Source organism: Diadema antillarum, unplaced genomic scaffold, assembly GCF_040938485.1.
Source record: "Diadema antillarum isolate AM-2024a unplaced genomic scaffold, OU_Dant_1.0 seq00000406_RagTag, whole genome shotgun sequence".
NCBI lineage: Eukaryota > Metazoa > Echinodermata > Echinoidea > Diadematoida > Diadematidae > Diadema > Diadema antillarum.
Genome location: NW_027271394.1, coordinates 1,944,206 through 1,956,708, shown reverse-complemented (window position 1 = coordinate 1,956,708; position 12,503 = coordinate 1,944,206). Strand labels below are relative to the sequence as shown.

The window sequence follows — 12,503 nt, the reverse complement described above, 5'->3', positions numbered from 1 at the left end:
TAACAGTAATCATCATATTCAACAGATAAACCACTAGAAGGAATCATAAACGTTGGGTTTGAGACCCGAGAGGATGCTGAACCAAGCCTTATCATTACTTGCCACGTGGATCCGGAAGACCAACCCTTTCCACCAATCAACACGTTCCTCATTGCAATCGACGATAGCGTTATTTCCGATTCAACTTCTCCTACGGTGACGATAGACGTTCAACCCAACACCTGCATCGATGTCGTGTGCACTGGTATAAATGATTACGGAGAGACTGAAGCGACCAAGACCTACTGTCCTTCACAGCCAGGTAAATACACAATATTTTTCTTCTTGTTTTAACGAACATTAAACTGAGAAAACGTTGGATTTCATTTGCTTTCCTTCTTCGGCTTAAAATGTCTATCCAAAATGAAAGAAATTACAGCTGTCAGTACCTTTTCTTTATGTGATTCTGGAAGATTTTCCTGTGTTAACACAAACTTCATAATAAATGATGTCCTCATGCCGTTACAGTGAAGTCAAACTGTTGGGCTTGAACAGTTTTCCAACATTGTGACACCTTTGACTAGAAAATTGTTGAGACCGAAATGACCACATACTGTGTGAACTCAAGTTCCCAACAGTCAACATCGAAACTGCATTTCATGTCGCTAGTAGATCAATGTTGATGACACGACAAGGAACCTTCTAACCAATCTTTTCCTCGGTAAGTTTGAATATTTGACTTATTTTTTTCTTTCGTTTTTCTCTTTACTGTTCTATCTTGATCTAGAACCCGGTCCCAAACAACCTGTTGGCAACATCCTCAGGATCCAGACGACGGAAATCAGAGGTGAAGGAAACCTGGTAACTCTAATCATCACCTGTCATGTTGACCTCTCTGACCAGCCTTACCCACATCTCCACACATACACCATTACAGCTGATAACGACACCTTGTCCTCCTCCAGCTGTGCCTCAGCGATCCTGTCTCCACTCCCCGATGGCTGCATCAATGTCACGTGTTCTGCGACCAACGGAATCGGAGACACGTTGTCATGGATGGAACATTGCCGGACAGAAATTCATTCTGGTAAGTTAAAGTATCATGGCTTATTCTTCTAGAAGCAAAGCACGCAGTGCCTATATGGAACTAAAGGTACTTCTTAAAGTACCATGGCTTCGCGGCCTCAATCATGAATTACATCTCACTACTTTCAAATTTTGTGTATGATAGGGATCAGAAATCTCCTAGTCATTTCACGGGGTAAAGAATAAGAAGGTAATATCGTCGCTCACAGAGACACGTGGGGGCGCTAGAGAGTTTTCATTTTAGGGCTACGAAGAAGTAATGAGCTTGTCGAGTGATCCGTGATCTTCGCGGGTCACCTTCATCTTGACTTTATTGTCTGATGTTACCCACAGCAATTCAGCTCCAATATGTGATCGAGGTTACCGTCATATTGGAACAGCGTAGTTAATTTGAACCAGTACGACGGTATGATAATTCTTTCGTATTCTCTTTATCGTTATAGTTATTTTGCGACGTTTCACCACAGTCTAAAGTGCTTTCGCTGTGTTAGAAAAAAAGGAAGACTTTAATCAACAATTCCAAACAAAACGAATATGTCAGCAAGGCATATTGTAACGAATTACTCCTAGAGAGATTTTAAGCTGTGGTTGCTAGTTCAGAAAAAAAAAGTCCGAGATAAAAACCATGCACTACTGAAGAAATGCAGGGAATATCAGGAAAGAGCAATTATCGCTGCCGTTGTACATTGGTGCTTTATCGATAGGGGGTCCCATAGCTAGCCCTCATCGACGGGTCCTTCAACAATCGTCGACCACGTACGCTCTTCTCGTCGTCGTTTTCATCCTCTCCATCATCACCTGCCTCACTGTCCTCTTGAAGAGAAAAAATGTCTTCTGATTGAGGTGAGTATATTCACAGCGTGTTTTATCTACTGAATCCGAGCTTTGACAATGTTATCGAATAGAATGACGGTATAACATTCACAATTAGCTAGTATTTGTTACCATGTTACCATATCGGTATGTTGGTACTTGGCAAGAAACCCTAATAAAACCTTGGTAGCTTTACTTGGAGTCATCACCTGGTAGAATTATGAGAGATGCAGACGACGAGATTAATGTGTTTGTCAAAAGAAATAAGAGTATCGGTAACAAAAGTTACACTTGTTGGCTTGACATGTTGTGTTTCATCGAATACTCTGTTGTTGTTTTTTGAGAAAATACAAAACACGCGTAGTTCCATGAAGTGCTACCCATTTATTACATCATTGGCTTGTCTCTTATTTCATCAGAAGATGGATTCACTATGTCCTACTTTTCCTGATTTATAATACAGTATGCCCCCCAAAAAAGAATACAATCAGATTTTCGCATTGATAACACCCAATATGATTAATCTGTGTAAATGCTACTTCAGGGTCTTAAAATATAACATCTTAGTTCTATTTTGCCGAAAACCCGATTCAATTTGGTTTAGCGGTCACAGAGAAATGTTGATTGTTGTTATGCATGTCATGAGTCTGATTCTTCCAAGTTTAGCACTTGGATGCTTTTATATGTGAACACAATAGACAGAACTTGGATGGAAGAGATTCCTGACGTGCTCTACAGAATTCCTCATTTCTCTTTGACCACTTAAGCAAATTGAATGGGGTTTTCTGTAAGATGTGGGCAATGAGTCATAGTTCGAACCCTTAAATTGTATTGGATTGATTCAAAATCTTTAAAGTTATCATTGCGGAGTTTCGCGTTGTATATATATATTTTTTTTTTTGGGGGGGAGGGGGTGGACATACGGTATATTTCTCATTTGCGATGTATATTCACTGCCTTCCTTGCGTTTCACTTTCCTCCTGCAGGAGTACCTCAAATGATATGCTTTAACCCTTAATATGTCAATGAGTCAAATGTGCACAATGTTTATACACAAACCTATGGACTAAAAATTGATGTGGCACGTATGGTGTTTAGTGACTGGTACCACCTGGCTTTCCATAGACAAAATAGTTTCTTTGAGAACACAGAATACTGCCTATCACATTATTTTTTTCTTCAATTTACTTCATATCCTGCACGTTTACATTTCGTTGACAACAATTTCAAGATCCCTTTATGACATTTGCCTGCAGGTATGGAAAGCTGCGAGGGTCAAAATGATGGAAAGCCTTGGATATTCACCAAGAATATTTCCTCCTGAAGAAGAATCCTAACTTGTACACTTTGTAGGTCTATCTTAGCTCACTCTGAAATGAGACATATTGTAATGTGTGATGTATGTTTTCCGAAATGGAGTTATTGCATTTCAATGATATTTACGTCACTGCAAATGACTTGAAACGAAATGAAGAGCATGCTTTTAAACCAGAAGTAGTCAGGGGAATTATACGATACAACGACGTCACATTATTTAGAAGTGTATAATACAAGGCTCGACGTTAACTTTTTCTTTTGGGGCGAATTTAGGTCATCAGAATAATCAAATTGCATTTTTAATGGCCCGACGATGCAATTTTGGTGGCCCCTCAATAAAGAAAAGCGTAGAAAATGAAATAATTGAAAAAACTAACTAATACGTTGAATCATGATGATTATGTCAATATTCATAGGTTTAACAATGTGCATCAAATGCCACTTACTGTGACTAAGTCGTAAGAAAGTAACATTATAGAAATACTAACAAAAATAACTTTGAAATGACTAAGAATCTTGATAATTTTGCGAAAATTGACAGATATGTTGAAGGGGCTCGAAAAGCATATTATTTCATAAGAAGCGGTTTCCCGTCGTGATCGTCCGGGGCAACGTTAAGGAAACGAGGCTGCAGAGCAGTTATTTTCTGATGGCATCATTGGTGGTAATTTCATTACTTTATACAAAGCAACCAGTTGCGCTTCTGTTCTTTTCTTAGTGTGCATGTTATAGGATCTCAGTGAATGGTGGTCATGTCATCAATAAACTATTTGTTCAACAAAGAAATCGAATGAATGTGTAGTTCTGATACCGTTTTCTTGTTATTTATCAAGCCTCACTAAAAAACAACAACAATGTTAAGTGTTTCATATGTTTCAAACTGTGACGTTGAAGCATGGTAGTAACATACGGAGAGCGAGAAGCTCAAGTTGAAGGTAAACATGGATAGCAACTCCTGAATTAATGATATAACTAGATATAAACTCTCACACACACAGACACACACACACACACATATGTATATGTATATATATATATATATATATATATACACATATAAATATATGAATGTGTGTGTCTTTGTGTCGTGGCATACTTCAAAATAAGCCAGTTCGAAGATAGCTCATGTGCACATGGGTACAAATTACCTTCTTTTTTCTCAGTTGGTTAGGCACTTCACTCAATTCAAAGCGACATAATGCAGCAGCTTGTCCAACCAGGGTGGTGTTAGAAAAGGAGAGACTACTCCTGCTCTCCTTTGAAGTCATGCGCGGCACCGCCGAGAAGTTATGCGCTTAACTACAGGTGGAAATCAGGTGCTTTGACAAAAGAGAGCATCAATAATAGGGACTAGCACTCTCACATCAAAGCACGCTGGTGCACGCTTTAGCGGAGTACTTTATTTGAAAGATCAAGATATCCCAGATTAAAGGATAGAAAACTAACACGCGGAAATGTGCGCATTATAGAAAAATATTAGGTTTTTAAGATGGCCTAATTTTCATTTCATATCAATTTGCGCATTACGAAGAAACTAGAAATACATGTTTATAATATTGTACTCTTTCCTAAACTGCTCTTAATCAATTCGAGCATTTCATTTAAAATTTTTCGGGGAAAAAAAGCTTATAATTCAACGAAAGGTGAAATGCGTTCTTCGTCTCCGAACTTCACCTTGCAACTAGAGCGGTGCAGCGCATGACTTCAAAGCGTTTAGTGGAATGCTAGACATCCCATTGTAACGCCTTGAACCAAAACATGTGTTTGCATGAATTACGAAGAGTTGTCTCTCCTTTTCTAACACCTCCCTGGTCCAACATAGCAATTTATGGAACTCGTATTCTAACAAAGAATTAACCTGTGTAGATGAAGTGACCAGAATGGTTCGTCAATCAACACTTTGGGAAGCATCTATTTCATTGTGCTGTTTTTAATACATTAACAGACATTTTCTGTTAACATTGCCAAATATCAGGCTTGCTGTCCTGGCAGGCATCATTTATAAGGACCATGAATAATAACAGCATTACAGATGCTTATCTCAGTGAAATGATATTAAAAACCAACCTGTCTCTCGGTACAAATGACCTTTTTCTGCTCATGCTCAGACTGGAACCCCGAACTGGCTTATTATTGCTATTTTGCAGAGATTATTATGGCTGTGTTCAATGTATCTGATATCTGAAAAAACAACAACGAAATCTCTGCATCTAGATGGCAGAAAAAATCTTGCTCCCGGCAAAAGGGATCCCAAATAGAGAATAAGGTACATGTAATCAGAGGTACGAGAAGGTATGCTGTTACATTTATATCTCCATTGTCAACTCGCCGTAACGACATTACCTCTTAAAATAACTTGATAACCTTCCTAATGTACAATTAATCAAATTGATCGTTTTAAGTTGTATTGAGTGTATGATTGTTTTATATCGAATCTGCCATGATTCACGTCATGTGCTGAGACGACTTCAGTCCAATGCATTACCGGCACAGGCATCACCAGTAATCGAAGAATTTGATCACAAAACGAGTAAACGCCATGCTTCTTAAGTTGAGATATTTGCGATTAGAGCTGCTACTGAACAAACAAAAGGATAAGAAAATGTGGGATTTATCTTTAATTATAGATAACTTCGAAAACTTAAATTTCAGTTTACAGTGAATTGTCACTGGAAAGGTTTCATTTTCCTCTATCTAATAATGGACTGACTTTGAAATCTTTAAAAATGGCGCTTATACGCATCTTGCGATCAAACTCTGTTAATATTCTAGTGTCACTCAGCAAAAAAGAATAAGAAAAGAAAGTAAACAATTTTTTGAGTTCATAATTTTCTTAGAAGATTTTGATGAAAACCGATGTATCATATACCATATTACAGGTAATGTAATTGCCTATCAACTTAGTAGGTCAATATAAAGAGAAACTTTACGCATGAGTGAGCACATTTGTTTTGTCCTCCAAAGCACAAAAGTGAAAATTGCAATAATTGACATATTGTCTTTCATTTGCAAATGCCCTTCAAGATAACAATGATAACAAAAGACCAATGATAACAAAAACACAATGAGAGACATGAATGTAATAGCAAAAATAAGTTTTCGTTCTCTTTATCTCTTTATAACCTAAAACAAAATCAAAGTGGGAAACCTAAGGGAGAAAATAAGAATATTTTGTCAACTTAAGCTTCAACTGACATAGGGAGTAAGGGAACAAAGATGATTAAATGAAGAGAACATCTTTATTTTATTCATTCAATTTAGTATTTTAAGAATTCGTGAGACAAACTCAAGAACCAAACATGATTTACAATTTTCAATTTTTCTAATTTGAGAAATCAGATGAAAATCCTACTATTTTGTTAATATTGCTTCTTCTCTCATTTCATTTGAATATGGATTTGACAGAAAATTTTTCATTTTCCCCCACTATTTTCTAGCCTATATTAATCTTTTGAGCTTCAAAGATATTATAGAGATCATAGGTATATTTTTGCCACTGAAATCATGCTTTTTATCGTGTTAAATTTGTCTTTTGTTCTTATCGTTACATGGAAGAGCATTTACGCACGAATGAAAAATTGTCCATTTTGAAATTTTTGCTTTTGTGCCTTGAAAGAGAAAAAACAAAAGTGTTCAGTCACTTGTAATTTTTTTCAGTGACTCACCAAGTTGATAGCCAATTAAATTACCTTTCATATGGTATATAATACATTAATATGTAGTCTAAAAGTCTATGAGAAATATAAACTTGAAAAGTGTTTACTTTCCTTTTTTTTGCTGATTGTATATCTTTAAATCACGATCAATGTGGTATTTCAGTTGAGCAGTGAAAATCTTCGAACATACGGCTTTAGCAAGTTGGGTAAAGCACGATGGCGTTACATAATGAGCTAGTCACTTTTACGATCTGAGCATGCACAGTCAAAGTCCATCGCAGACCTTCTCTTGAAATTGATTAGCTAACTGTAAACTGGCTTATTCATACTGACTTTCAGTTGTAGCTATTGCAACCACTGTTGTCCGGAAAGAGCATTATCATGTGCTGACTATCGTCTTTCAACGTGCGCGTGTGCATGTGCGGGTGTGTGTGTGTTTGTGGGGGGGGGGGGGGGGGGTGTTGACCCCAAAGAGGAATGTTCTCGATTGAATGTACCTTAACGAATAGAAGCAGATTAAAGATTAAAGCCGAAAGGGACTAAACGATTTCCAGAAAGTCGGATAATGTGACCTCAATGAGTAATAATTGTAAATGTGGCGCCCACGGGCACGGAACAAAAGGCCTGCCTTTGTGACATTAACATGACGTCACTCCTTGCATGTTTCTTTGTTGGATGTTTCTACCTTTAAGTTTGATGAGAAGTCAGTTGTTTCCATGATTATTGCTTAAACAAAGAAAACAGACATTTTGTACACTTACACACCATAAAAGACGGAGAAAGTGGAATATTCTTTACAAACTAAAGAAAGTTCAGTTTGAATGGTTGTGTCCTATACGTGATATCATGCACCGCTGATCGTTATTTTTAGAGATCGGTAGATAATACCAAAAGACACGTCGTAGTAACTTGTTCCATGTCTCAGGGCGCCATAGTTGTACTATTACCCCCTGGGGTGTTCCATAAAGCTGTTCTTAAAGTTACGAACGACTTGTGAACGACTGGTGATCAGTTATTGTGCTGAATTATTGAAATTCTGATAAGTGCACATCAGGACGTGTTCCAGTCAATCTTAAGTCGTTCGTAACTTTAAATGACCCCCCCCCCCCCCCAGTCATAACTTCCTCTTCATTGATCTGATTTCGCTCAAACTGCCCCCGATCCACCATGCGCCTGAGTCTGTCATTTGCCCCCTTGTTCATAAATTGTCTTTCATTTCACGTGTTGATCGCCATTTCTATTCCTCATACTTCGAAGACGTTCTAAGCTATTGAATTATGGACATAGCTGTTCCCCCATTCATGCTGCGACGCACATACCACGATTGCGTCACCACAAAAGATACATCCGACTGTGAAGGGGCAAACCGCATGTAGCATAGCGAGGAATGGAATGCTGCGTGCAGTGAGACGGACATCGAGAAGCGAGGAAAACAGTTCATGAAACCCTTTTTGTTTTGTTTTGTTTTGCTTTGTATGTTTGTTATTTCCTTGTTAATTCCATCAAGGAGTTCATGGTATGTTGGTCGGTTGCTGTTGATGTTTTACTTTGGTCTTCAGCAATATAAGTGGGAAAATTATGACTAGATTTTTTTAAAGAGATTTTAGGATGAGTTTGTTGTGGTATAAAAGGAAATTGTATAGCTAGCTTTATGTCGGAATCCCGAATCACGACGAGGATCCAGGAGTGTTTAATAAAACAGTTCTGTGGCGTTCGTGACTAATTGGTTTTAGATTAAGAGAATAATCCAAACCATTTTTTTTTGGGGGGGGGGGGGGAGAAGGGATCTCTATAGAAGTTCGTGAAATGAAACCCTTTCCTTGAAAAATACATATTATATTTTTTATGTTGTATAAGTGGACATTTCTCTTGTTTACAGATTGAAGATTTTGCTTAATTTTTGTTTGTCATAGATTGTCTTTCTGATGATGAAGTGTTATTGTGTCTCATTCAAAGAGATTGCCTAATCATCTCTTGTCGATTCCATCAATTTCATGTTTCATAGTTCGCGTATTGATGACTAGCAAGAAGAAGAAAAGATAGGGCACTGTAAAACTCACAACACTTTCTAAATTTTGTTCTGTAATTTCATCTTCCATGCATGTGACACATCGACTGCCTGTCGTGTAGACCAAACATACCCTCAAGTCTACCGAAATACTCTCCGGAGACTCTGGATGTATAATCCGATCACACTCTTACTTCCACAAAGTTTCTGAAGAAGTGATCTTTTTTACCTCCGTGCTTTTATTTCTTTTTTGTTGTGCATTCCTCTAACGCGCCACGATCAGTGAAGCGTGACACAAAACGACGATTACCCCTATTCCATTCATCTTTTTTTTCCTCCCTTAAAACACATCACTGATTTCCAAACCTACTATCTGCTTACAAAATCTGGTACATGTAATAGTTCTGCCCTCACTTCGCCAATCTTGTGGCCGTTTTTTTCCCAGTGCACTTCTATAAACCACAGTTTGAGTGAGGGGGAGGGGGGGGGGGGCAACGGGAGAGAGAAAAATACCAAAGGTTTTGCAGCACTCCCGACGAGGAAGAATACAAACTATTTCAATTATTTCCTTTTTTCATTCACGTTACGATGGGACCTCAATGTTGTCAAATTGTTAAGAATCCGCGGAAAAAGTCACGCAATGGCATCGTATCATTATAACAGCTACTTATGAGGGGACTTAACTTAACCCTCTTAGAGCCACTTATTCATAACACACCGCTACTCACTCATTACGGTGGGAATGTCGGGGTTAAGGACTTAAAGTTGCATTACCCTTTTCACCCAGGACGGGTTGTCTTAGACCCGTGGTATATTTTGTGACGCAATGCCCTATCTCTTATCACTTCTGATACTTTTTTTCTAATGTTTTTACTTTCACAGCTTGCAAAAGGGAACATGATGTGTGATATACTTGAAATTATGTTGAGGTTACACAACGTTGTCGTGTTTAATATTATATACAACATAAATGAATAAACAGATATATCTATGTATAAAATGATATAAATCATTTTCTATGCTAAAGCTAAGGAAATAAATTCAGATCTTTTAATCTTAGGTGCGGGTACCTGTTTTTTTTTTTTTATAAACGCTGCTACACTTATCAGTTGTAAACATCAATAAAATAGTAATAAAGAATAAGTGTTATGTTGATGTCGTTGTTGCTCATGAAACGTGCAAACGTTGATCTTTTATTTCCAGTGTAGGCACCACATGTTTCAAGAAGAGGACTAAAACAAGAGATCTAACCCTCAAGGATACTGTTAAAAACAAAAATAGCTGTGGAAAACAAAGTATACATGTTTGTAACAATTGTTCATATTAATCATTTATTTTGATATCATGAGATCCCTTAATTCATAATGCATCTATATCCTGACAAAAGAAGTCAAAATTTTAGCATTATAAATTTTCGTATTTTGCTGGACACCTCTGTACTGTATTTGATTTTCTTCCAATTTCTGGCGTTCTGTAACTTCTGACTTTGAGTAACAAGCATGTTGCGAAACATGCCTTGGTTTACCTATTGGAAAAAAAAAACAGCATCAGGAGAGATGGGACGTGAGGTAATTGCAACCTGTTGTAAGAGTCCATTCATTCATCTCTTTGAATAAGAATAGTCCGCCGGATAGCTTTACGCATCACGCGTTACCCAATTCACACCCATACTCAGATCAGAGGGCGCAAGGTTCGCGTAAGGCTGCGTTCACATAGAAGTATTCGGTATTCGTATTCGGTATTCGGTATTCGCTATTCGCTATTCGAGCACCGAATACACCATCACCCGCACCGTCAACTCACCATCCCATGTAGTGAGGATTTCTTCCTCCTACATCGCAGCAAATCTTATTAACAATTTCTAAACTGCATCAGAATGTCAGTCTACATGCTTATTTTTGCTAAAGGGCAAATCCAGACCAAAAGTGTCATTATTTCATAAACGAGAGACGGTATACGCTGCAAGAAAATCGAACAAGCTCGATTCCCACTTTGCTATACTTTTCGCAGCTATTCGTACTTTCGAATAGTGCCCTCTTATGTGAACCGGTGTGAGGAAATCCTATCGTTCGATTCAAGCTATTCGCGTGCCCTCGAAAAACGAGCCCGAATACCCGACGGAGTAGTATACTTCTATGTGAATGCGGCCTTAAGTGTACCGAATGGTCATCTCTCAGCTGAACCGGACATGTTCCTCTGAGGCTTAGATTAATCTGAAACGATGGATCAGTGATAACATTATCAAGCTGATGTGTGTGTATATGTAACTTACTCTGTCTCTCTGCAGTCACAGCACCATCAATTGCTGCTTTCCAGGAGGCTGCCTTACCTGTCATCAGAGGGATGCTCCCTCCTGCGTAGACTCTATACTACTCTAAATAAAGTCCTGGAATTAACTCGGATGCTTTTATTTTTACTTCCTGTACTAGTATTTTTTCCCATTATCGCATACCCTATCTTTACTCTGTCAGCTATTTTTACATCGCGCATCACAGTTTAACTTAAATCACGAATAAGCTACTATCGGGATTAATGTATTCAATGTTAAAGGTTGTGAGGTATAAAAAATAAAACATTAACTGTTGCGAACTGAAGAAGCAAAAATAAAGAAGAAAAAAAAAGCACAAAAAAACAGCAAAGTTTTCTATCCAGCGATGGTTTCCACTCTTTAGAATAGAGTCTGCTCTAAATGATGCTGAAGACGATTGGGCAAATTCTACTCGCTTCGATGAAGAAGCCAGAACTCTTGGTCTCGGGTTAATTTCACGGAGAGCTTTGGGGTAATTATTTAAATCTGAATTGAGGTGGAGTGAAAGGGCTGAAATCTCCCCAAAGTCACCACCCGTAGCCTTCATTCACTCACACACCTCGAATAGCTCTGCTTGCGCAAAGTGTAACAATATAAGGAGCATTCCTGTTACGTAATGATGAATGGCTTCTTCGTTCCACTGCGCTTCAAGAATGGCGCCCGAAGAGCCGGGGAAAGGGGTGTAGCACTGCTCGCTGCATTCTTGAGGTGTAGCTTTATTGAAAAGGTCAAACAGAGCGGAGGTATTGTATCGGACCCTGCCCATGCTATGGTCAGTGCGGCTGGGACCTTTCGTAAAGTCTTCTTTCTACCGTCCCGTGGCCCGCCCGGCTTTCGTTCATTTCACTGAATGCCCTTTTCCGAAACCAGTGAGTCGTAACAACTGGCGACTCCGTCTTGAAGTGGGGTCCCCTCGGCGAAACCAGCAGCACTCCACCCCTGGGTCGCACTGCCAACGGACCCACCCAGTACTCCCTGCCATCATGGCGTCTCCATGTTGGAGAATATCGTGTCTTCTTTCTTTCGCAGTGGCCGTTGCCATCCTCATCAGTGCATCTGCCAAACCACTGAAATCGGTAAGTTATCTCTTAATGATTACCAACCTAGTTTTATATCGGGTTTTTTTTTCTCCCCCCCCCCCCCCCTACCTTCATTGGGCAAGGGCTGTGAATACGGCAAGTCAATCTCTCTGGCTTAACCAGGTTAAGTAAGGACGTGTTTGTAGCCACACCCACGCAATCCCAAAGTTGTCTTCTCACTTTAATTAAGCATTGTTAAGTCGGGCATCCAGGGTAAGTAAAGAACATCAGAATCCCGGCAGTCGAATGCGTAGCAA

General features: G+C 38.8%; 1 protein-coding gene across 1 annotated transcript in view; it reads left to right on the top strand.

Moving 5' to 3' along the window:
- Nucleotides 1–12,503, top strand: part of LOC139732231 (uncharacterized) — a 134,271-nt gene that overhangs the window by 29,246 nt on the left and 92,522 nt on the right. The window contains 3 exon segments of the mRNA XM_071643108.1: nt 26–301; nt 767–826; nt 12,038–12,243. Of these exon segments, the coding sequence (XP_071499209.1) occupies nt 26–301; nt 767–826; nt 12,038–12,243 (542 nt within the window).